Here is a 26,053-nt window from a genome sequence, read left to right as displayed (position 1 = left end):
TAAAGATTTCTGCCCACCTGCAATGGGCAGGGAGTTAATCTACATCTCATGATATAAATGTCACCTACAATGTCCAAAATCAGATAAAACAAGGAGGTAGCAATTCAGATGCCTGATTTTTCATCACAATATGTATTTGTGGTAATACTTGGAAAAAAGAGTAATTTGTCATTTTTGCTTTGCTGAGATTCTACAGTTTCAAAAGGAAGGCAGCAAAAAAGGGGAATGTACTACATGCCTCTCTAAATTGTCCAACCAACTAATCCATGATCTCATAGATTGGAAAGATTTCTCGTGGCAAACTAAAGACAATACTGAGTCAGATGATTAATCTCCTTCCAGAGCGTATTCCAGTTTTACAGCAATTTATTACTTGAGCTTAGCCAAATGTGAAGAAACAGCTGAAGCAAAGCCAACAACAGGACGTGTATGTTGTTTACAAGAGTGATTTCAATACTATTTCATTGTATGTAGGCTAAAGCTAAATTACATACTTACACTGTAAGTTAGAAGGAAGCCTATTAGATGCATACTATTTTCTGTAGATTTCTACCTTCTGAAAAAACTAAATTTTAAGCGTACATTAATGAGTATGAAATAATTAAAATAGCCTTGGCATTCTCCCCCCAGAAGAACTACTTTAATAAACATATTTCACCTTTGCATTATGCAGCCATTAATTTTGAGGCTATCTTGTCCAGCTCAGACCACTGCAGCTGACCATGCAGTGAAAACATTAGGTACTGATTCTCAAAAGACTGGCAAACAAATTTGAGTTTATTCAATCTACATGGCCTCTTTGGAGCACCAATTAATAGGATGAAACTGTACATGAAGTACTTCCAAAACTGATTGCAACTGTGGTTGCTAGACACTTTTATAATACATTTTAAAAGCAGCATCTCAAAGCCTTTGCAGTGATGTCCTTGTCTTTAGACACTCTGCAGGACATCAGGAAAGAAAACGCAAGCCTTCTGAGGACAGCAAATTCCAGTGGTGGTCTTTGGCAAAAAACAAAGATAACCCACATGACGAAAAACATGGCAAGGGATGGCAGTGGAAAGGCAGCATCACCCACACACAGAGCAGCTCTTCTTCCAGCATAAAGACATAGATTGTGCCAGTAAGCCTGAATTGAGCTCAAGTGGTAGGAATTTCTGTCACTGAGAGATATTACTAAGTGTATCACGCTCTGCACTTCTCCTGAAATCAGTTGGTACAAGTATTTACATTCCTTGGAAATAGCTATGAACTTCAGGGTGACTTCTAGAGCCTTATGAAACTGCACATGGACAGAAAGGAATTCTTCACCCTCAGCATGCAGCTAACTCTATGGCAGAACACAGCAGCTGCTCAGAAAGCCATGCCCTCAAAGGAGAGAAAGCTAAAAATAGTATTTATGAAAAAATAAGCAAACAAAAAAAAGCACAATCCTGCAAATTGGGAGATTCACAAACTGAATTTGATTCAGTATACTAGAAAGCAATTAAGAACACTGAAGATCCTATACTTCCAGAAACATCTTTCAACCCATAAAGGCCCATGGTTTTTGGACTCCACTAACTGCAAAGCTGTCAGATGTGGCACATATCACTTGACACAAATTTGGCAAGTTCCCTTCCTCCTGCCCACATCATCACTGAGATCTCATGCAAGTAACTGAGATATTTCAACTATTTCCTTCAAGCATCCTGGGAGTAACACTACCACCAACTTTCAAATGACCTCTCTGCTTCACCTCTCTTGATACCATATGTTTAGCTTGAAACTCTAAGAGAGCAGAAAAACATCCCTCTGTGGCAGGCATCTCCTACATCTTCAAAATTTTGCCCTTCTTTTTTGGTTAATTTCATGCATCTTTGAGTCTGGGGCACAGAAGTCAGCCAGACAAACTATTTAATAGATGCAGTTTGTCTGAGCTGACAGCAACAGAGAGAGGAAAAAAAAAAAACTTAGGAAGAGAGAAAACCATCTGACTTCTCTCAGAACGAACAGAAGCAATTCACTGTAGCACAGAAACAGGGGAATGCAGCCACAACACTGTTGCCAGGCTTCAAAGCAAGATCGGAGAGTACCAGGTATTCTCCCTGTAGCAATTTCTGTGGCATGATGTCAGTGGTCGTTTGCAGACCAGAGTCTCTGTGCAAGGGAACAATGGGAAAATAAAACAGCAGGTTTAGTTTCCTTTGACAACGCCATGCCAAGCTCCTTTGTTTAAAATATTAGTGTCTACAGTATTTCACAGACTAAATATCTTTCCTCTGCTCACTTTTCTAATGCAAAACACTGTACCGTACCTGAAACACAGCAGTTGCCCTCCAGGCTCATCTCCTGGGGACAATGACAACACATACGGGCAACAGCATATCATAAAGTCTGGGACATACTGGACTGGTCTGCCAGATTAGAGCTTTCCACTGTGAGAAGCAAGTGGATTTAAAGCCCAAAATAATGTTATCCTATTTAATCTTGTTACTTTGTGTGGTTAGGGGGGAAAAAAACAGGCAGAATTTCTTACCTGCAGGTAAAACTGTAAACATCATTGCTTTACCTGAAGTTTTGGAAATCAAAACTGGTTGCCAGCTGAATGTCTAATCCTCTAATTGTATTTTGCTGTAAATGTATATATAATAGGATAAAAGTGCAAGCATCATATATACTTTTTGAGACGGAAAATTTGGATTATGAGGAACAAGAAGTCACATCTAATATTTAAACCAAACAGCTACAGGAACAATGCCATGCCTATCCATAAGCTTATGTATGTATACACACGTACCATTTTTGAACAGGTAGGACAACTTTTCAGTTCATTCTGTATTCTAATGTATGTTCTTAAGATAAGAGTGATCAGCAGTGCAAGGAGATGCCCTGGTTGGGTACAATCAGGTACATCTCACATTAAGTAATCTGAACAGACCAGATTAGTTTTTCCATGTCCTCACAAGGTATGTATGTGTAGGAGGAAATGGGAAGAAAACTATCCCACATATGTGCCTAATGCCTTACTCTGGATGTACTGGGAACCACAGTAACAGTGATCTAAAGCATCATCTTGTGAGAACGGATCACTCCTAAACAATTCTCGTAAGAATTATAATACAAATATTTTTTCATGAACTAATGTGGACTACAGACTACTCTAGTTTTGTGAACAGTATTTTCCCTCCTCTAATACAGCTAGCTATTACAATCCAGTATTTATACAATCCAGTATTTATAAAATCTGATTACTGTATTTCCCAACACTTACTGAGGAATAACTTGTCCTTTTACAGTTTTACCACTAGAAACTTAGAGACAGGGAATATAATTTCCTAAAATTAGAGGCAGAATTTGAAAGGATAAATCCATAATAGCAATCATCACTCAGAACCTCACAGCTGGGAGCACTGCATTCATTAACAAAATGGGAGAGAAGAAAATGATCTTAACAGAACATTCTCAGAAAGTTCCTCGTGGCTAATTAGTTAGGAATCACTGCAGCAAAATTATAAGCATGTGCCCTTGACCTGCCTGTAGCTGTTGAGCTATAGCCAACAGCTTACCATTTTTTCCCAAGCAGATGGTAGATGAGCTTCTACTTGGAAATCAACCAGTTAAAAATTATCTTCCCCAATAGTGCTTAAGAGGAAGATGGAAGAAATTTTTGACACATCAATAAATTAGAGGAATTTTACCCAGAAGAGGTCTATCAACATAAATGCTTTACAGTTCAAAGCTATTGTGCTGCCTCTGTTGAACACAGAAGTCAACAGAAAATGTTTTAGCCAGTTATGATTCCACCACATTATGCTGGGATCAGCTGATACCATCGAGAAAAACCCCAAAACCAGCATTGCAACCAGAAATCAGGAGGGTAAAGACAACCTTCCATAGCATAATATTAATGCAAGAATAGCAGTTTGAAAAGGAAGTGACTCCATGGCACCTGCCCGGAGTTAGGAAGCTGAAGATACAGCCTAACACAAACTTGCTAATAAAGGAACCAAAGGGTAATTAAGGTATCAGGGCAGAAGACCTGGGCTGTGTTTTTCCACCTTATATTCCCAGTGATGTGCTGAGATTGTACCTGTATCACACCCTTAAAACAGGAGAAGAAAAATAGATTGTGAAACATGGGAAAACATCTGCAATGACTCTCCATTTCCACGTCACAGCTATGGCTCAATGTCCAAGTCATCCAACAAGAGATAGGAAGGAATGAATGCAAATTCATCACATGATGTAAGGTAAAAAACCTTCAACTTTTGTTTAGCATTACTAGACAAAAAGAACCAACTTAGATGTGAGATTGGCTTCTCCTAAATGTACTTTAAACCACATGCAAATAAACACCTCACATCAGTTCACAAAAAACGTTCTCCTAGAAACTTTATAGTGTTTAGTGTAACATCTTTTCACTGCCTTAAAAAACTAGACATCTCCATTCGATTCTTCAACTATGCCATATGCATAAAAGTAGAAAGATTTACTTTTACTTGCAGTCAGGAGAGATTCAAAAGGCAAGAAAACTGACTTAAAACACTTTTAGAAGTTACTGATGTTGGCCTGTGATAATGCACTACAAACCAATTTTATTTTTTTTCTTGTTTGTTGTGTATTTAAGTTATTTTACAAAAGAAAAGTTGATTCACACGATCAAGAAATCCTAAGACATATCAGTCAGTAGCTGATCTGCAGTTAAATGCAGCCTTTATGTTACATTAGAGACAGGACCATTTAAACACTTAGGAAACTACTTAGGTCAGCATACATTTTGTCATTTTCCTAATTTCTGTATTCAATATTAAAATCGCAACTGATACTCAAATTTACTTGGACCACTAGATTTTTACCTGTATCTTTTTATAATCTGCATTTTAATGAAAATTATGATGTATAGGGTCTTTTAAGAACAAATTGAAAACATTATTAAACTTCAGAAATATAAAAGCAATTAAACATTTTTCCATTCAAGAAATAAAAAATTTACTAAACTGAGACTACATCAGTAGCAAGCAATCCATAGTTATCAATTTGAAATAGTTAATGTTTTGTCTTATTTTATAAGTGTATCCTCTGAGAAATCAGAATTGGAAAATCTCAGCCTCTAATCAATAGCATTTATTTGCAAAATAAATACCACTCCCAAACATTCTGCATTTACATTTCTTAAAGGCTTATCAGCTTTATTAATTGTTTTCTGTAGGCTCAAACTAAGGGACACAATACAAAGAGAATAAAACATTCCTCCTGCACCTGCAGAAGGGGCTATTGATGTCTAAAGCAGATTTATCACTTTTGCAAACTCTGGGTACGTACTCTCAGCTAATGGCTTTACTTCCAGCAGTGGTCTGACTTTTCTTTAGAACTCTGTAGCTCGTGAATATTTTAGTTTCTGAAATTAATGCAGTATTAGACTTCATTACAGGTTGTCATGAAGACAAATCACAATCTAAATATTTAAAGGAAAAATTATCTCAAATTTAGAAAACTATTTTAAGTCTTCTTTTAAAACCTGTCTTGTTCAGTGCTGTCTCTCACAGTAATGTGCAATTTTTTCCACTATGGACAGTTAATCTAGTGCTTGTGAGAAGTACTTCAATTAACTAGTGATAGCTTTGCTTGAATGGCAGAGGTAAAAAAGCATCCAGGATGCCCATAACAGATTGGAATTTTACTCACACTGTCCATCTTCATCTTCAGTTAGGGTTAAGTCTTTCCTTCATTTAATTCTGACAGAATATAATACAGTAATATAATTATTAGTAATATACTTTCTTACTGTAAAATCTTCTGATCACATATTCCCACTCTCCAACAAAAAAATCTTTGCTGACATAAATGCAGAAAGAACAAACTGCCCTTGCCAAGGACTCAAACACAGCCAGAGAAACCACATTTGATACAGTGTTTGATGTCCTGGTATTAACCAGGAAGATGACGGCCTTAAGGCTTTTTAAGAGAAGGAAGAAAAAAATCCCTTTATTTGCTATCCTTAAATAAAAAATTAATTCAGGTTCATTACAGGAAACGGAGAAACACACATAATCTGAAAAATTATTTGGTTAAAAATGCAACTCCTCTAATGGAAGACAATTTGCATTCTTTTTATTTTTAATTGGGTTCCCTAGCATGAGATCATATTCTTATTTCCCCACAACAGGGTGCAGAGCATTGTCACAAATCTCACCCAGCTGCGATGCCATTCCCAGCACACTGTGCAAGTGTGGTCCTGCCGCCCTGTGAGAGCAAGTGAGTTGTATTCCAAGGCTTGCCCCATCCTCTGCAGGACTTGGCAATGCTACAATACGCACATTGCCTGTTTTCAAAAGAAGTTCAAGCTTTCATGGAGGAGGAGATGGAGGAAGAGACAGAGATAAACTATTTTATAGTGTTCGTGTTGGGTGAAATAAGTTTACAAATACGCTTTGATCAACGAATGCAATTGTATCTCCCCAGGGCTACAGAGAGCCCTCAGTAAAAGTAATAGAGTCAGCAGATGTCTCGTCTGCCCTTGGCTGGGAACAAGCCCCAGGCCAAGGTCCAAGCAGAGCCTGGCTCATGACCATTCCTCTCCTTCAAGGACTTTGTGGGACTGATTTCCCACTTACTGGTGGCAGTCAGTACTTCTACTGTATGAATTTTCACTCGAGAGATTAGATGGGTGAAGGCTGTGCAGAGCAAATCCTTTTGCAAAAGCCATCTCCGAATAGCACTGTGCTGAAGGACTAGTGTGAGCAAACCCTGCAGAAAATCTGGCTGATAAGGCTCTTGTAGCTCTGTGATTAATGAGAATCTGAGCTTCAACCTTCATGATAAGGTGGAGCCTATCAGCAAAGACAAACCTTTAAGGCTAATATGGCCATTCAGCTTTAAGGGAAAAGTTCTCTTATGCTTTCTTAGCTCTGGATGTGGGTGGACCTCACCTAAGTCAGACTTCTGTATGCAAGTGTACAGACACAAGTTAGGTAAAGTACAGCCACTTGAACTAAATTATTATTTTAAAGGCACTGTTTAACAGTAAAATCTTTACTTATAATTCAAGAAGGAACATTTTTTAAAGCACTCCTGAACATAGATTAGTGGTCTACAAGTACATAAAGACTACTGCAGTGATAAGATTTGCCCAAAACAATATCCAGGTACAGTAAACTTCCTCAACACAGCACAGAGCAGTGATTTCTGTGGGCAGTAAGGTGAGCACCACACTGAACTTGAAAATCACTAGGATTACAAGAGATGGAAAAAAAAGTTGAAACTGGTTGGAAAACATTTCTCCCAACTGCACGGAAGAGGCAGTTCAGAAAAAAATATCTGCTCGCAGGACATCAATTTTTCAAGTCATCCACAGCAAGCAGGAAATGTCTTTTTCAAAATATTCTTCATTTTAGCAGAAGACAGTCAAGATTAAAGCCTAGTACAGTAAAGCTTCATCACAAAAAACTCAGTTACACAAAAGCCACAAACTTAATATACAAGCTCATGGTAAGATACACTTAGGAAACCCCCTAGAAGTCAAGCTCTTTTCATGGCAGAGAAGTCCCCAGAGCTACAGCTTCCCTAGGCCAGTGACCCAACTCCTCAGCCTCAATAGTCGTACTTGTAACAGTTTCCAAATGTTGATTCTTCACCAAAAGCAAGCATTCAGTATTTGCAAAGCCAAAAGTTGAAAAGAAAGGAAAAATGACCCAGTTGATCAGGAATCCTGTTACACTTAAACCAACAAGCAACTGCTGTAGTGGTGAGTGCCACTAAGACAAAGGGGTCACACACTCAAGCAAATCTATCCACATCTCTCTTTTCTTCCTTTTACATGGAAACAAGACAGCTTCATAGGCACACTATCAAGTAAAAAAACCCAACAAAACCCAAAGCAAAGAAACAAACAACTTGCTCCTCAAAAATCCATATAAGAATAAACCTAAATCCAAATATTTAACTGAAAACCACATTTTGAGCAGTCATTCACAGACTGTGATAGTTCCTGCTTCCCTATTCATTAAAAAAAAAAAATCTTTTTTCCTACTGTATTGCAAAGTAGTTTGATCTCCTACTAGCTCCCCTTGCATGAAAAAGAGGCTTTTGAACTGGACATCAAATTTACTGGTTTTTTATTTACTGCATTTCAAAATTACATTAAATACATTTATTGGATTTATCTGACTCCAGGAAAGTCTTTCTTCTGAAATGAATGAGGTCTAATTCCCACGAAAATTATAGGGAATGATGAAGTAATTAAAAAATCTTATAACACAGGATTAAAACATTCTTGTTTTCAGCTTCATTATTCATCCTTAGTTCTAATATTTTCTACTTCTTATATCTTAAAAAGGAAAGCTTAATAATTTTTCTAATTTTTCCAGAGGTGCTAGAACTTTCTATCTGTTTGCCACTTCATCCACAAAACAACTGACAGCAAGGAGAGTGCATTAGCATCCATGAATCTGTACCAGATGATTTAAAAAACCCCATTTTGTTTCATGAACAACTGCTTACAGCAGAGAAAAGGTAAGTCCCAAAAATTTTCAAAGCATTTCCTCACAGAATCTGCAAGAGACTACACTGTCATGGTGCAAGTTCCGGACTCTTTTGCTCTTCAACCTGCTCAGTGTCTGGTGAGGCACCAGAACAGGGTGCCCAGAGAAGCTGCAGATGCCCCATTATTAGAAATGTTCTAGGTCAGGTTGGATGGGGCTTTCAGAAACCTGATCTAGTGGAAGGTATCCCCTACCTCCACCATCAGTGAAAAATACCCAGCCTGGCCCCTGCAGCCTCAGTCAGGGCTGTTCTTTGGGGCTAAAGACTACCCAGTCAGGCACAGCAAAGGTTGGAGGTCATTCAGTTGTGCTGCTGAGACCTGTACATAAAGCTTGATCAGCATCAGTACTGTGAGAGATTACAGCACACTCAGCAGAAACATCTGCTATTTTGGCAGCTCCCACTGAAAGGCCTGGAGCCTGGCACACAGGACAGGGCAATAGTGTGGTGGGAAAAAGGTCCCCCCAACAGTGCTGAGTCCTCCAAAACCCAGCCTGACCTTCTCTCAGGAAATCAGAATGGTACTAAAAATTTGCAAAGAAAATAATATCTAAAAACTGTCAGCACAGACCCAGCCTTGACAACTGCCTCTTGACTACCCACAGACAAGTCCCTGCAATCCAGGCAGCTGTTGCTGCTCCCATCCTCATGGAAGAGATTGCCCCATATCTCAAGTCAGTACATGCAGGGATACCTTCACATCTGAGCTGCATTCAGGAGTTGTGGTCCCAGGGCACAGGGTGAGTGACTGCCACCAGTAGGTACCGCGGAGAGCTGGCAGCACTGCCAGGCTGGAAGCTCAGGGGGCTTCAGCAGGTAGGAGTGGGTCTCTGTTTGTTGTGGGAAAGAGCTGAGATCCAGTGTGCAGGTGGAAATTATGGAATCAGGCTCCCAGATGGCACAACATGCAGAACATGGACAAAATCCAATGAAAGCAGCCAGAAACATGGCAATAAGGAGAGGGGCAGTTGCCACTACCTGAACCCAATTCTGCTGCCATTACTACATTTGGCCTGCTGATGACACCCTACCAAATTAGGCTGAAGATTCCCAAATCCCACAGGAATACTAAATGCCATATATTGTCTTCTGCCTTATGTGCAGCTCCCCATAATTCATTTTCCTGTGACTAATTATAAAATTTATACACTATAGGTAGGTTAAGGCCCTGCTTAATCTTCACTCCCTCTTCCCATTCTTCCTTCTCCTTCTCAATGCAAATTACAAAAATCATCTTCTCCTTAGCTGTTTTCCTGCATCCTCGACAGCTTGTAAAGGCAGGAAAGGTAATGTTCAGAATGTATAGTGCAAAAAAAAGCTTATTATTCCTGAAAGTTAATTTGAAAGTGAATAAATAAGACACTGGGTAAGTTAATGCACACAGTTCTGAGATTATACCCATAATATGCTGTATCAAGAACTTCTTACTGAGGCAAAGGAGTTCTTCAGAAAAAGAAATGAGAGTGCCAGTAGCTTTCCCCAGCTTCCATTGAATTATTTCAAATGGATCAGCTTTACACAACTGTTCAGAGGGCTTCATCTTCTGTGCAATATTGCTTAAAGAAAAATGGATACGAACCTGCATATCATTCATATCTAATGCCTTGCCAACCCACAACTTCTTTTTACTATCTAATTATTATGTGCAAGCCTGTCAAAAGTATCAAAAGCTTTTTTTTTTTTAGCTGCTACTTTTATCATCTGAAAGATGTCATCACTTTAACAATGCTCATTTGTTTCCCAAGGTTTGTGCCTACAAAAGGTCAGAAGAATTCCCTGGACTTCACTGCACTCTGCACCAGTCACCTTGGGAAGAGCGTTGGGGGACTGAGCTTATTTGACTGCTTCCCATTTCTATTCCCACAGCTGTGGAAGTGGGAATTCTGCTCATACAGATTGCACAATATGATAACTGATGTTTAGTATGCAGGGCTCAACCACAGCTCACTAAAGGACAGGTAACACGGACTCGTAAGAGCAAAAACGTGTCTATTTTTCCCAGTCATAACTGGAAAAAAAGAGGAAGGATTTCACACTTGTGCAAGTCCCTGACTTGTCAGCAGAGTAACAGAATTGCTGTTTGCAGCACAAAGTGACTTTAATTTTTATAGGTCTACTTATCTATGCAGTAGAACAAAAGGTACTACAATAAACTGCATGTAAAACCAGATCATTTACAGTTTTAAGATAAATTAAGTTTCTACAAAAAAATCTTAAAATATTTACAGTAAAGATAAAGCTTCCACAGTGCAGTCTTTGCAACACAGAGGAACACAGACAGCTTGGTCAACTGAGCAATGGCTGCATGTCACCAATTGTTTTAAAATCACTTTATGTATTTTAGCCATTACTAAATCTAGTAAACCTAGTTAATACAAACCAGTGTAGTGTCAGAAGTGCTCTATGCCACAGCTGGAAACACCCAAACAGAAAGACTTCCACCATGTCATAATCAAGATGTTTGAAATAGTGTTTTTTCCTCCCTGGTGTATCTGTCCTACTTCTGATTCACTACAATCAGACACTTACTTTAAGGGAGCCAGACTGGAAAAAGTTAGGCACAGCCAGGAAAAGGTGGCCTGTATCTATTTTGTTCTTTGGAGAAGTACATGGGCAGTGCTGAGATAGCATCTGAAGAGCCTTGTTCAGAAAGGTGAAGGTAAGGTGTTGTTTGGGATACAGACTGCCATGGACTTGGCAATTGCTTGCTCGCTGAGCATGGGATTAGTAGACACTTTGTAGAATGGGAATTACAAAGAACCAAAAATTTTGCTGGGGTTTTTCCCCCTGCCCAAGTATCTTTCTTTGCCTTTTCTGGTATTTATCAGTGGTCCATTGGGCAACAACTAAGAAAACTGGGCTGCAACATCTCCTTTTTGAATCTCTTTTTCTACTTCTTAAATGGATTAACCAGTTCCTAATGCCAGATATTAAAACACTGACAAAATGCATGTGGCTTTCCACACCACTGATTTTAGCAATTGTTCTAAATTAAAACCAAACTGCAGAAGAGAGACAGTTTTAGCAATTCTGTAATTTTAGAGTCTTTACTAAAAATCAGCTGTTTCACTTCTGTTAAAATATCTGCATGATGGAAAGAAAGAAAATGTCAAAACTTTATTATCCTTCTCCTTGCCTCCAGAGAGGCTTCAGCCAGGCAACAGCTACTTCAAAGCTTCACATCACACATGTCTAGAGACTTAAACCAAGAGAAGCAACTGCCAAATTCAGGAGCAGTAAAAGGCTTAGATTTAGAGGGCTCCCTGAGGCTAAACATTTTTTTAAATTAAAAACTCGAATATAAAAACTAGAAAGGAGGAAAAGCCCTGAAGTTACCCCTCCTGGGACAATATGCACACAAATATCTCATAACCTTCTGAGTCACAACTACCAAGGTTAATAACCCAGCATCAATCAAATGGTTTGTGGGCTTCACAAAATCCTACAGAGCCTTGCAGGAATCACTGGAGCTGCTTTAGGCTTATTTAATCTTTTGGAAGCAAAGAAGAGCAAACAAACAGGACACAACTGCTCTCTCAAGTGCAAAGTTTTTAATCCAGGCCTTCCTATATGGGACCGCTGCAGATGATTACTAGCTCCTGCAAGAGCATTTGTGTTTTAATTCCTCAATGCACAGAGATCTTGTGGATCTTCCTCTTCTCCCTGCAATGAGTCTACTGTAATCAAAAGAATACTTCAACTGCAGTCAGCCAGACTTGATTCTGAGAACAGAGCAGCAGCATCACACCGACGACGTTTGTTACTGATTAATTCTGGTTTTAGGGTATGCCTTTTCCTGAAAAGTTATGGAATAATCTGATGAACATGCCCCTGAAACCAGTATTTTCCCAAGTAAAGTAATGTAAGTAAGAAGAGATCAGTGTTCTTTTTATAGAAATTTTACTTCTATCTCAAAAGTATAAAGGAAAATTCTAAGAAATATAAAGTTACAAATTTCTAAAGTGCAAGAAAAAAGGTAGGTGATATTCAATTACTGATTAAGATTTCAGTTTAAAAAAACATTGAGTACACCTGTGTGCCTGGGGCTAACTATGATTTTTTTTAATTGAATGTGATGTCATATTCTGAAAAGCACATTAAAAGAATTACAAAAAACATTGAGATTCATAGTTTCCAGGCAGGGAAAAAAAAAACAAAACACACACAGACACACATGAAAAGCAACCACAAAAACTAAACATATACCAAAGAAAGACAGGAATCTCAATGGTAAAAAAATTTATGTTAGTTCACTCTGCTTAGAATGGGTAAGTGGACTGGAAATTAAATTTACGCATAGGTAATTTTCCACCTTTATGAACCTTTAATTCAATTTTCAATCATATTTGTAGCAGTCAAAAAGTAGTTTCCCCTCTTTATTACAGTCTTCCAGCAGCTGCATGTCTCTCCCTTGTACTGCCTTATACGTTGTTTTAAAAGTTTGCCTCCCACCACTACGCCTGGCACAAGAGAGAAAAGAGGGGATCACTTCTACCTGCTACAATACATAACAGATGGGCAACACTTCTAACTTGGATTAATTTATTGATGCTGTGCAACACATGGTGCCACAAGCAGCTGCAATGACAAAAGCAAGGGTCCAGTTCCACAAGACACAATGGCCGTTCTAGAAGCCCCCAGCCTGCCCACAGCACCCACTTCTCCTACAATTTATCTTCTGCTGCCCCTGGAAGCTGATTTAATTCTCCAGCTCGGCAGAAAACTAACCCAGCAAAAGCAAACCCAAAATATGACACAGAGATACTGCCTATTTTTTTTTACTATTAGGTTAGCATGTTAAACTAACTCCAGACAATTTAGTCTGTCAAGTAGGTAAAACCACAGACAGCAAGTGAGGGAAAGGGAAACAAGACCTTCGTCCTGGGCAGCCGCACAGTGTGGGATGGTTTATCAGCCCAAGCTGAAAATAGAAATGGACAGTGGGGCAGGGACATCAGGTTTGCCCTCAAGACCAGAATCCATTTAACCTGAGTCTTCTGAATTTTACACTACTATCTTCCAGCTCCCACAGCTCTCTGGTTTATTAACCTCTACTCCTAAGGAACACTATACACCCTCTTAACATCTGAAGGACCGAGCCTGTCATCTTTAACATCCCTTTGTCTCCCCATCTATGTTACTTTGTATCCTTTCATTTCAATGAAACAGTTGAAACATTATCACATAGTGTTACTCATCTTCAAAGTTAGAAAAATGTATTACATCAGTATGAATCAGAAACAAGGTAAATTTTATTTTAAAAGGGCAGATGAAAGGAGAAAGAGTGCTTTTGATTCATCTTGGCCCTGTGGGAGGGTGGGAAGTGGTAGGTTGGCCGGGTATAGACTCCCCCAGTTTAAACAAAATTTAGAAATAAGCATATCAATCACCCAGGGGTGCGTCTTCACAGAAGAAGCTACAATCGCAGCAAGAGTATCTTACCAAGAACTGACAGCTACAGAACAGAATCTCTCAAATAACTTACACATGAGGCAACGCTGGAATAAACCACACTTCTCTGTTCACTGCTGTAAAGTTTCACCTTAATGCCTAAAACCCTGTGCTCTATAAAAAATGACTGAGTAGATACAAACATATTGCTCTCGGGAGACCATACCAACAAATGTGTTTTCCAGCTTCCATGGATTTTAGTTATAAAGCGTTCCCTTAACACAACAGCAACCATTTTTCAATTCCATAGTTGAACATTTAATCCCACAACTCAGTTATTTAACTCTTTCCTAAAACCAAAACAAAGCATCCAGGCCATAAAAGAAAGCTGAAATACCATTCAGATAACTAGTGATGTAATTCAGCTATAAATTTGTTCTGAAAGACTACTGGTATGATAGTCAGAACCAGTTTTTTTCAGGCTTGCACAGATAATATGCTTACCCTAAGTCTTTCAAATAACAGATTGTCCAACGCAGCAAAAACAATCTAGGCAAAATCCACCATACAATAACCAATAACAATGGGGGGAGGGAATCCCATAACCAAAGCCCTTACTATCTGTATCCTGTTTTTTCAGCTTTAAAAACAGAGGTGGAAACACCAAGCTATTAAATAATAAAAAGCACAGGTAGACTGCTACACTCATGATCCCTTCCTTCCCTCTGCCTTAAAAATGACTAGGCTTAGATCTTTCAGTAAAGCAGAACAGTTGTAAATGTAAAGCCTTGATTTTAGTTTTGTCTGATCCATTAAAACTTGCTCAAAAGAAAGAAGTCCAGAGTTTTTAATTTTTTGTTCTGAACATGATCAACACTCATAATGATCTTTCTGATAAAGAAACTGTTACAAAAATCTTCAGGCCTACAGAACTACTCAAGCCCAACGCAAGTCCTCTGATCCCTTGTTCATTATATTAAGACTCTCTTCTCAAGAAAACCAGAACAGAACATCGTGTAAGCAACTTCTCTGTTGTACTGGCCATGTTACTTCCCAAGTCAGAATGAATGACAGTTAAAGACTAGAGAGTGGGAGAAAACATCTCTCAAAGACTATGAAAATTGCCCCATCTTTAGCTGCCACAGCTCCCTATACATATTTTCGTTTGGACCCAAAGGATGCCTAAGCAGTGACCATCACCCATCAGCCCTTTTTGGTTCATAGAGAGGCCGGGTCTTGGAAGTACACTCCAGTAGCACAGCAGGAGTGCTCCAGTGCTGAAGTGTGTTTGGCACATGGCACCAGGTTAGAGCTAGCCCACCATAAATGCAGAGACACATGGAAACCCCAGCCCTCACCGCAAACTATTTTGCTTTACGGATTTCTTCCTCTTGTCCCACAGCTCCTGCTAATGTGGACATAGTGCTAAAGGGCAGCATAACAGAGCTAGTGCATCTTATATATACCTCTTTAAAGTATTCAGCCCTTCAGCTGCAAGATCCTGCAGTACACTGGTCAAGAAAAGGCTTATCTGTATGCCACCAGTAGCTGACCCCAGCCTACACATCTACCGGACCACACAAGAAAACAACAGATTTTAAAAACGGATCTTTTCTCACTTCTCAGTAGAGAAAGGCCTCAAGCCCTGCAAAACATATAAATGCTTAACTCAAAAATTGTATGTATAAAATATTTGGTCCCAAAGGACCTCTCATTAGTTCATTAAAACTTCTGAACACAGAAGAAATCACTTATTTCCAAACTAAAATACAGCTACCACAAGGACTTCGCACAGTGTCTAGCATAAAAGGGAGAAAAGGAAAGAAGCTACCCTCACACCTCCTTCCCTGTGTGGCATTATACAGGGTTCACTAAATTACAGTAGTATATATATTTTATTATGAGAGTCAAAATTTCTAAGAATCCTCACTTTTTCGGATTCAACTGGACTTTGCTGTGAGCATTTCCAGCATTTCAAACTGCAGTCCTACTGAAGTCCACAATTAAATTTTTATCACCTGCACATTGTCTGGATTTTGCTTCTTACACCAAATCACATCAGTAATTATTTACTGTGTTACACTGAGGTATTGTACATGTGCCTTATAACAGTGTCTCATATAATACATGGACAGAAACTCCTTAAATTCATTTTTAAAATTTAATTCAAGATTCAATGTTTAGGTTCACAATTAGGAACCTAAAAACAATGGCCTGATTTTTCAGATCATTTAAGCATAGTCCTGGCTGTCACTGCCCTGTAATTTTGGCCTATATTTGGAAGATGCAAAGGCAGCAATGCAGACACTGGTTTGAATAAAGACTGGCCTGAGCCTCAGGATATGCTAATGCCTGTAAGGTTTTTATCAGTTTAGATAAAGACCTCTTTCCCCGCTGTGGCCCAGCCAGCCTGCTGGACCACCCATGTAGCCACAGACCTCGGTCAGCTCCAAGAAGTCACCCTCGGGCATTGTGCCGTTTATTGGGTGTTGAGCGGTGGGACAATGTGACCCTGACACACCCACTTCAGGGGCAGCAAAAGGACCCACCTGCCACATCCCGCAAGCTCTTTAAAGCAGCATGTCCATGTGGGAGATGGAAGGGTGCTTTCTAGGCAGCAACAGGTCTGTGTAAAACAGCTTGTGAAATGCTGGATAGGGAAGGGGGAAAAGGAAGCAACAAAATCATAATTGGTTTTAGTAAACATAACATAAATATGAAACTGTCTGTCAGGATCTTTCTCAAGTTTCAGAGGGAGGGATTTTTTTTTTCACCAAAGAGAGAAAAAAAAAAAAAAAGCTGCTCCTAATGCTGCTGACTCCAACAGCCTCAAGAAAATTCTAGACACCAGTGCCCAGTCAACCCCACTTGGGTGTACCAGAGCTGCACTGAGAAATGTCAAAGGCTGTTTCAGTCTGCTATGTTTTTCAACATAGTTGTAAGAAAAAGAAAGATCTAGCTTTCATAAAATGCAATGGTCTTTAAAAGTTTTCATTTGAAAATATTTGCCTTTACTAGCTGGAAACAAAGATTGTTTCTCTTTTTACATATTGAAATGTGTTAATCTATTCTGTATCTCAGGAACCTCACATTTCAAACCTTAGCTTAAGCTCCTGTCCACACTCAATTCTCCAATGACTACAAGCCAGTAGCAATGCTTCATGCATTGGCCTGAAACAGATTATAGAAGTTATACTTAAAACCAGAAAACATTTCTTCTCTCCTGTTTGCAGGAACCTGACATAAGTTTCCAATCAAATACAGGGTCTATGCAGTTAAGAAATGCAAACTGCTTTTATCACAATGAAGTGATTATTTCCGATTTTAAATCCAAAAAGGCGATTAGTTTCTACATTCTACAATACCTAGAAACAGTGTGAGAGATCTCCAATGCTAATTTTCAAGTGAATATGTTATATTTATTCGATAATCAGTCATTTCAAAGCAAGATGAGAATATGATGGACCATGTCAGATTTTACCCTTTGGAAGTAATGGAGTGTGGACAATCTCACTTAATTACTTTCGAAAGAATTAATTTAGTGAAATCATGTTAACATATCATTATCCCCACCCCATCTTCCTAAAAAACCTCAGGGACCTACTTCCACATTTTAATTACGTAATGGATGAACATTTTAAATTGTGTTTCATGGAAGAAGAGCATCATCCACAGCTCCTTTTGCACTCCCTCTAAGCTTTCACAATTCCTTATGGTTGCCCAATTAGTGTCATTTGCAAACATCAAGCACCCAACAAAAAATGTAGTCGTTACACTGTTTCATGAAACCTTCCTACTCAATTCTCTGTCATCATCTCCAAGATTTCAGAGATCAAAAGACAGGTTCTTTATTACAGCTTCACAAAACTTCTCTTAACAAAAGAACTGCAGCATCAACTTTAAAATCTTCATCTTAAATTTCTAAGGAAAGGAGAAACAAGAGAGAAGTCAGAATAAAACCTATTAAAATGTATGTCACTGACTGATGTACTCCCTCACTGTCTCCACACGTATATTCACTTTTTAATAATGCACTTTTAACATAATTTCAATCCTTATTTGAATTGTTTGCATGTGGTTTAAGGTTCAATAAAAGAATTTCAGATTTGCTGTTCTTAATTAGAACTTAAAACATATATTTTATCTGCTCTGTAAAGTACTATTAAATTTTTTAAAAACTCCTTGAAGATCAGATAAAGCATGTTTTTCTGCTGAGAGCCCAATGCTTTAATTTGCAATTCTGTATGTTGTTTTATTCATGATAAAATACTTGATACTTGTAGTTTCTCTCCATATTGCTAACCGACACAGATTCTCTGTTGAGGTTTAACTATCACTAGAGGATTCTCTCATGACTGGTCTACATTTTCATTTGTTTTTAGAAGCTTAGTTAAAAAAAGAAAAAAAGGAAAAAAATTAAATTCCAGCTACTATAATTAACACCATTCATGACTAAACCAAGTGTTAATAATTCATGTTTTGGAAATAAATAGCTAATTAAAGGGCAACAAATTCAGTTTACTTATATAGTGTCTTATTAGTAATAATAGCTTGAGCTCTAATAGGCTAACAATATATATTGTGCAAGTGTCCATTGCAGCAAGTTATTTTTAATTCATAGCATACTGATTTATTCTGCATTCAATTACTGCACATAACAACATAAAAAAAAAGGTTTCTGTATGCCACCCCTCCCCTTTACTCCAGCAGAGAAGAAAAATAGTCTAGAATCAACTTATACTCCATATAGCTCCAAATGCATAAAAATGACACTTAATTTAGAGACCAATTCAGTATTTTATTTAAGAGTTTGACTGTAAGAGCCAGAACAAATCTCTCTGAAAGAAAAATTAAGAAAACACTGTCTAAGCAATGCTGCCTAAGGTAATAAAATCTTCTGTCCTACAAAACTGGTGGAAGCTTCAAGTGGGGTATCTTCTCCATTCCTGAGTTCAAAACATGCTGCTGTTTTGGAGAGAAGAGGTCTAGAGATGAAACATGAGAAAGCCTGATTTGTCCCTCGGACTGTGTCATTATGGACTTCTGAGAAAAACAACATGAGTAATGTCATTAACATGTTTGCAACATCTTTTTGAACATGCTTGCAACACCTTTTCCTACACACGGTGCATGACTCTGCCCAGCAAGAACCAAATTAAATCCAGTTTTGTTTTGCATTATTGCTAGGAAGTGATCACAGTAAAACAAATTACAGTCTCTTCCAGCCCTTGACAGCTTTGAACTAGTGCCCTGAAAGCTACAAAGCTCAATTTACCATTGTTCCTTCCCTGACCGAGTCCATATTGTGTGATTTTGGTCCAGCTGTAGGAAGAGGGTAACAGGCTGCATTTAGGAAGGTTAAGGAGAGGAAATGTGGCAGTCAAATGGGAAAGAAGAGACAACCACCAGAATAATGCTGTCCATACAGATTTCCTGTTTGTGGCACTCACTTCCTCACCGACAGGGCATTGCTCCACTTGTGGATACAGGAGGCGGAGAGAAGAGGTACATATGTTCAATTTATTTTCAGGGATGGAGACAGACGCAGATGATTCAAACTGTAAGTAGACTGTCAAAAACTGAGTCACACAATTTATTTTTCGTGACTTAAGAGTAACTGACAGTTATCAAAGCTATTATCTGTCAAAAATCTTAATAATATGATTTAGTTATTTTGGGGGGAGGGAGCCAAAAGGAACCATTACTTTTTTAAGAGGTAAGGAGACTAAGAGGAGACCTCATCACAGTCTACGACTTCCTCGTGAGGGGAAGAGGAGGGGCAGCCACTGCAGTGACCAGTGTCAGAACCAGAGGGCATAGCCAGAAGTTGTGTCAAGGGAAGTTTAGGTTGGATATCAGGAAAAAGTTCTTCACCCAGAGGGTGGTTGGGCACTGGAACAGGCTCCCCAGGAAGTGGTCACAGCCCCGAGCCTGACAGAGTTCAAGAAGCATCTGAACAATGCTCTCAGGCACATGGTGTGACTCTTGGGGATGGTGCCGTGCAGGGCTAAGAGTTGGATGATCAATGATCCCTTCTAACTCAGCATATTCTGTGATTCTGCTCTTTTTAAAAAATAAATTATAGTATAGTTTGTATCAATTTAAAATTTTATCTGAATTTTTTTTACAGTTACAATTTTTCTAACAATTACACTTCAGGTAATCTAATAAATAGAACCGTAATTAATATTATGGAATCCCTTGCCAAATATATCAGTTTCATTAAGAAATAATGTTTCACACTTTTTTTTACTGCTTTACCCAGATATACCAAAGCTGAAGTTTCTGTCAAAAAAAGGGATCTGTGGTTGCAGGAATGGCCACTTGACAGCTACGATTTTCCCAGGAGCCACATGAAGGACATTTAAAAGATGCTACAAGTTCCAAGGAAGTCATAAATTCTCACTTCCATCTTTAAGTCTACAGAGGCATTTTGCAGGAAACCCAGATTTCACCCTTTACATTCCACATACCTAATAATCCTGCCCACAGCAATTACTGTGGTGAAGGCTGCATAAATAAAGAGAGAATAGATAGATAGGGATTTGTGGTCAGAGGACCCACAAAACTCTGCCCACACCCTAAGGGTCTTTCCAACCTGTCTGTAATCAGTACTGATCACACCTGCAGTTTAGTAAATCAGCTGGAGGCAAGATGAGCGCTATCTCTAATTCCAGTATGTGTCTGGTTTCGTAGCGTTTCATGTCCAGCATGGTTCTCTCCATCATTTTTTAAGCAGATGCTAAAAACCTCAACACTATCTTGCCTTATCAGTATCCTTCCACTTTTACCTTCAGCTTAAATAACACATGACTAACAACCTGATTGACTGTAGATAAACATACTGGCTTTCTACTTAAAAGTAACTTCAATACCAAGGAAGGTATCTATAACCAGGCACAGTTAATATTATCTAAGCTTTACTTTACAACCTACAAAATAAAACAACAGAGTCCTTCATTACCTAGAAAGTGAGATGTAAGTCGAGAATTGTCCTTGGGCATTAAGAGGAGTTATTTTAGTGTCTTTCTTAAAATTAAACAAACAAACAGAACAGGCAGAGCAACTAGCAAAACACTTTGTGCATCTGAGGACTGTCCTCTGAAACTGAAGAGGGAGATACCAAACAAATCAATAAATGTGATAAACTCCTCCAAAGCAGGCATGTACTTTCTGCTGAGTTTACAACTAAGGAAACTCAGGCATCAAGAATGAAATAACTTGCCTAATATCACATTGGAAGTTTGTATTTCTTGCTTTGATGTTATCTCAGACTGACACTTGTGTTCATTAACACAGTGTTTCTCAAATGCCAACTGTACCTTTACTGTTCTGTAAAACAGAGTTTGAAGAAAGTAGGTGTCTTTGAACTAGCTGTGCTAAATATCCGCCCTAGATTTTAGACATGCAGCTCAAAACTAACATATTTTCCTCACCTCTTTCTTCTCTCTCTTCCTTCTCCATTTACCTTATTTTTTACACATCGCAAGCCGTAAAAACACATTACTAAATAATCATGCAAACTAAACCTGCATATGAGTGAAGACCCAAATTCTTCTCCTGAACCCAGGGCCCTTGTTGCCAGGGGCAAGTTTGGGGCAAATCTGCTCTCATATTAACTTTTCTCTCCCTGACCAGGTCCTCCACCAGCCGAGATCCTGCTCTCTCATTCCCATCACAGCCTCCTGTTCACTACTGCTCCCTCCCTCCCAATCCCCTCTTGGGCTCCCACTATATTCCAAACAAGGAGAATGTACTGAGTAGTGGAAGAAGCTGCAGCCATTCTTGGCTCAGGCTAGACCTTAGTTGCTACCCTACAAGTGATCCACAGATATTGTTTCAGGAGCACAAACTTTGCATCCAGATCTTTCAAAACGATACATACCGGCAGTCTCTTTATAATTTCTTCTGTTTGAGAGCACCAGAAAAATTCCATCGTGTCTTTCCTTGTACAACTAAAATTAATCCTGTTCAGAACTGAAACCTTTACAGCATTCAACAATGATCACTTTGAGTGCTTACCAGCCATTTCCGTACTTCACTTTACCATACACTAAAATCATATTGTCTTTCATATCTCTACCACTTGCTTGCTTCGTTTGGTTTCTTCTATATGTCTGCCCCACTCCCAGCTTCAAATCATTTTTCATACTGCTCATTATACTTGCAAGAGCTTTCCACTTTTCTTTACCACTTTTCAACCTCAAAGCCCTTACTAGCATCCTCTATTTATATGTTCTTCCTCATGGGTCATGTGTGAAATACCTGATCACCTCAAGGCTGTACTCAAAGGCCTAACTATCTATTCCTCATCTCATTTAATATAGTCTCACTAAAGGCTAACTCATAAAATGAAAGGCTTCTGAATTCAACCACTTTCTTTTATAAGCACAGAATAATACAAACTTACAACAGCCCTTGAGCTCACTATTTACAATGAGACAACAGCTAAGCAAGTGATTTCATCAGAAACACATTCTAGAACATAATACTTAAGGATTAACTAAGATTTTAAAACCTTTGTACAGTATAAGTACATATGGCTTATTTCCATCAAGTGTAATAGGTGCTCAGAATTACTAAATCAACACGAGGGACAGTGCTCAGGAGTAAGCTACTCTGCTTTTTCAAACTATTCAGAAAGTGATGCTACTCCTTCTGCTCCCACGCACAGGCTACTATCATGATCACTGTAAAAGCAAAGCCCAGGGATTTTGATAGGAAGACAGCTTGCTTATAAACGGATTAGAGTATAAACTTTGAAATACATTGCTGTGTGTTTCCTTATTAAAAACACTTACAATGAAATATTTATTAAGTTTAGGCAAAACAGGCATCTGCTATTAGCGTACAACCCCCGTACATACTCATAGTTTTTTCTCCTGAAGAGCTCAAAAATACAGCGTCACTGCACAATGCACAGCCCACACACAGAACTCCTGCTGCCCTGACAAAACTGCTCCCTCAGTCTCCAGGTCCACACACATAAGACTTTTCTGCAACCCTGTCCATTTCTTGCACGACACCACAAAGAAAATAATGTGAAATTTATCATCTTCATATCTTTCAAAGAAAGAGGCAGCTATGTCTGATGCAGTTGCTGTCATGAAGCAATTTCATATAAACCTGACTCCAGCTGTTCAGACAGCAGCAGAAAGCAAGACCACTACTAAAATGTGGAGGAAGAGATCCACAAATATGAAATATGAGATTATGAATGCTCACAATTTTGCTGCTAGAAAGCAATAACTCCAATCAAAATAAGGTATTTTGAGATTACAGTTTACCATGAAGAACTCTCTGTAACATTTAGAATAGCTGATTTATTTCCCCCCCAAGGGAAACATCAGCTAGTTGAATAATCCCAAGTACTATGCAGGCCAATCTCCAATACTGCCTGTGAGGATACTTGCAGTTCCTCACTTCCTTCCTTTTTTACTACCCATCACTGCAACCTGGCAGCTGCCCTGCCATGCTGCCACCCTGGTGATGACGCCACCGCCCCGATAACCCCTACCTTAAAACACAGCAGAAAGAAAAATCGGTAACTGAAGGCCAACTCCCGCAACTCCACACAGGCATCTCACACCTCAACACCACCCTTCGCTGGTGCAGAGAGGCGCCGGGTGGGCTCTGGGAGCGGGGACGGGCAGGGGGCTGAAGGACACCTGTCCCCGCCGCGGTGTCCCACTGCGCCCCCGGGGTCACGGGCAGCTCGGCCTTATACATGTATATAAATACAAGTCTTATACATACATACATATATATATTTAATATATATATTTATATATATGTGTATGTGTGTGTGTACGCTGGCATACGCGCAACGGAGACAAGCAGCGGTGGGTGACCGCTTGAGCTACCAGCTCTACCTTAGGGAAAGATGCACACAGACATCTACACCATCCACATACGCACACGTATCTCAGCATATTCCCGTGAAGGAGGTTCAGAAGTTACTCGCAGAGGCGCCTCGAGGACCGGCAGGTTTCCCGCCGTATAACGGGGGAGGCTGAAGGGGGTGAAGTTTCCTCCCTCCTCCTCTCCCCGAGTTGCGCTGCGGAGCCGGGCGGCCCTGGGCGGCAGAGACGCCGCCGGCAGCCTGGACCAGGCCCGCTCCCGGCGCTGCCTTCCCCGCGCCGGCCTCCGCCTCCGCCCCGCCGGAGCGCCGGGACCCCGCTGCTCGCCGGGGGCCGCCCCCGCCCTTACCGTTGCAGAACTGGAGCAGCGAGGAGGTGTCGTAGAGGCTGCTGTAGCTGGAGAAGCCGTCCTCCATCCTGCCGCTGCGCTCCCGGCGTCCCCTCGGCTGTCCCGGCGGCCGCTCGCTGCCTGCTCGCCCACACGCTGCGGAGCGGAGGCGGCTGGGGCCGCGGCGGCCTCGCTGCCTGCCTCACTCAGTTGCCATGGCAACCCATTCACTCCGCCGCGGCTGGGGCGGCGGCCGCTCCGCTCCGCTCCGCCGCCGAGGCGCGGGGGGAGACCCGCGGGGCGGGCCGGGGCGGGCCGGGGCGGGGCGGCCGCCGTCACGGCGGGGCCCGGGGGGGACCCCGGGGCGGCAGGGCGAGCGAGGAGCCGCGTCTTTCGGCCGGCGCGGCCGTCTCTCCTCAGCAGCCCCGCCGGCAGCGGGCCGCGGCTGAGAGAAGGGCGAGCCGCGGTCCCGCTGCCGCGCCCGGGGCTCGGCGGCCGCCTGACCGCGCGGCCCGGCACCACCGGGTGTCCCGGCACCACCGGGTGTCCCGATCGGGCCGAGGTGGAGCAGAGACACCGCCCGGCCCTGCGGCGGGACGTGCCCGCCGGTGACCCCGGAGTTAACCCGGAGTACGGCCACGGACACAGTTAGGGCCGGAGCGTCCCTGAAGGCGGGGCAGGGGTTTTGCGGTGGCAGCTGTGCAGCCGGGGAGCCCCGCGCACACAGCCTCAGCATCCGTCCCTGCTGCTGCAGCCCTCGGCTGCCTTATCTGAGGCTCCTCTCGTTTCTTCCACTGAAGCAACAGCATGCCTGTAATTGCACCTTCTGCCCTCCACTGATTTCAATGGCGATTCTCCTGGCTACAGTGTGGAGCTGTCACGATAACATTGTAATTGATACTCTCTTACAAAACCAAAAAGAATTATACACACTTTCATTCTTTATGCCATTTTATATAGTTTAAAATATGTGGTTTGAAGAGTGATACGCTTTCCCAATACAGGATACTAAAATAGCTTTAACTGTTTAACATATTTTTATCTAGGTATGTTCATAATGTCCATTCATGGTGAGACAAAGGTAGTGGTCCAAAACTGATGGCTAGTAATATTGTAAAATTATTTGATACATTTTGGGCTTCAATTTCTGTGCTAAGGGATGTTGACGTATCCAGTGACTGAAATATATTTTTATTTCAAGCTCCTCGAGGGGTACAAGGGAAACAGCACATTGCATATCTATAGCATCTTTCATCTTGAAAAATGCCGAGGCACTTAACACATCATGTCTTCAGGCCTCAGTCCTTTCAGGAGCTTTTTGCAGGGCAGTTCCATCATGTGGATCCATTTACGGGTGTGGGTTTGGTATATGTGAGTCTTTTCACCAACCACTAAACCATGGCAGTGCTAACACAAAAGTATGCTATAAAATTAGGCAGAGATATCAGTTCCATGTTAAAGTGGAGTGAAAAGTGCTCCCTCCTGAATTGCCAGTGCCAATATTGGTAGAGTTGAAGTCATCTCCAGCACAAGTACTTAGCCTGATGTGCTTAACTTGTATCAGACAAAAACAACTGCATTTTATAGCTGTGGGCTATAAATAACAGAAAAATTGTGGTACTTTAATTACATATTTAAAAAACCCCAAACCCAGAGATCAAAAAATAATAGAAAATTACTTAAAAAATACAAAAGCATATAGGTTTTCTCAGTGTTTTAAATGAGTCATGATTCTTTCTCATCCTTAAAATTAACACAGAGCCCTTAGGTTTTCTCATGACCTTTTCATTCATAAGGCATCAAACATTTCAAAGGTCCTATATTTTTCTAAAACATTGTACACACACAGAAAGACATATATGGAATTTTTGGCAGATGAGTTGCAACAATAGAAAAATGAAGCTCATTTTCAGTAAATATTTTGACTAAGAATTTCTTTCATGTTAAAATA

The 26,053-nt window shown here is 40.4% G+C and overlaps 1 protein-coding gene across 9 annotated transcripts in view; it reads right to left on the bottom strand.

The window, feature by feature from the left end:
• EML1 (EMAP like 1) overlaps window positions 1-26,053 on the bottom strand; it is a 125,035-nt gene that overhangs the window by 55,920 nt on the left and 43,062 nt on the right. For 3 of the 9 annotated variants that reach the window (XM_069018236.1, XM_069018237.1, XM_069018246.1), the window contains exon 1: window positions 24,124-24,338. The exons of 1 other annotated variant lie outside the window; for it this stretch is intronic. In XM_069018236.1, coding sequence (XP_068874337.1) covers window positions 24,124-24,190 — 67 coding nt within the window. In that variant the 5' untranslated portion in view covers window positions 24,191-24,338. Of the gene's footprint in view, window positions 1-24,123; window positions 24,341-26,053 lie in introns of those variants that run through there. 5 more of the 9 variants (XM_069018239.1, XM_069018240.1, XM_069018241.1 and 2 more) reach the window with 3 other exon arrangements.

The sequence above is a fragment of the Aphelocoma coerulescens genome, chromosome 5, assembly GCF_041296385.1.
Source record: "Aphelocoma coerulescens isolate FSJ_1873_10779 chromosome 5, UR_Acoe_1.0, whole genome shotgun sequence".
Classification (NCBI taxonomy): domain Eukaryota; kingdom Metazoa; phylum Chordata; class Aves; order Passeriformes; family Corvidae; genus Aphelocoma; species Aphelocoma coerulescens.
The sequence above is the reverse complement of the archived record's forward strand: the minus strand, read 5'-3'. Positions and strand labels throughout refer to the sequence as shown.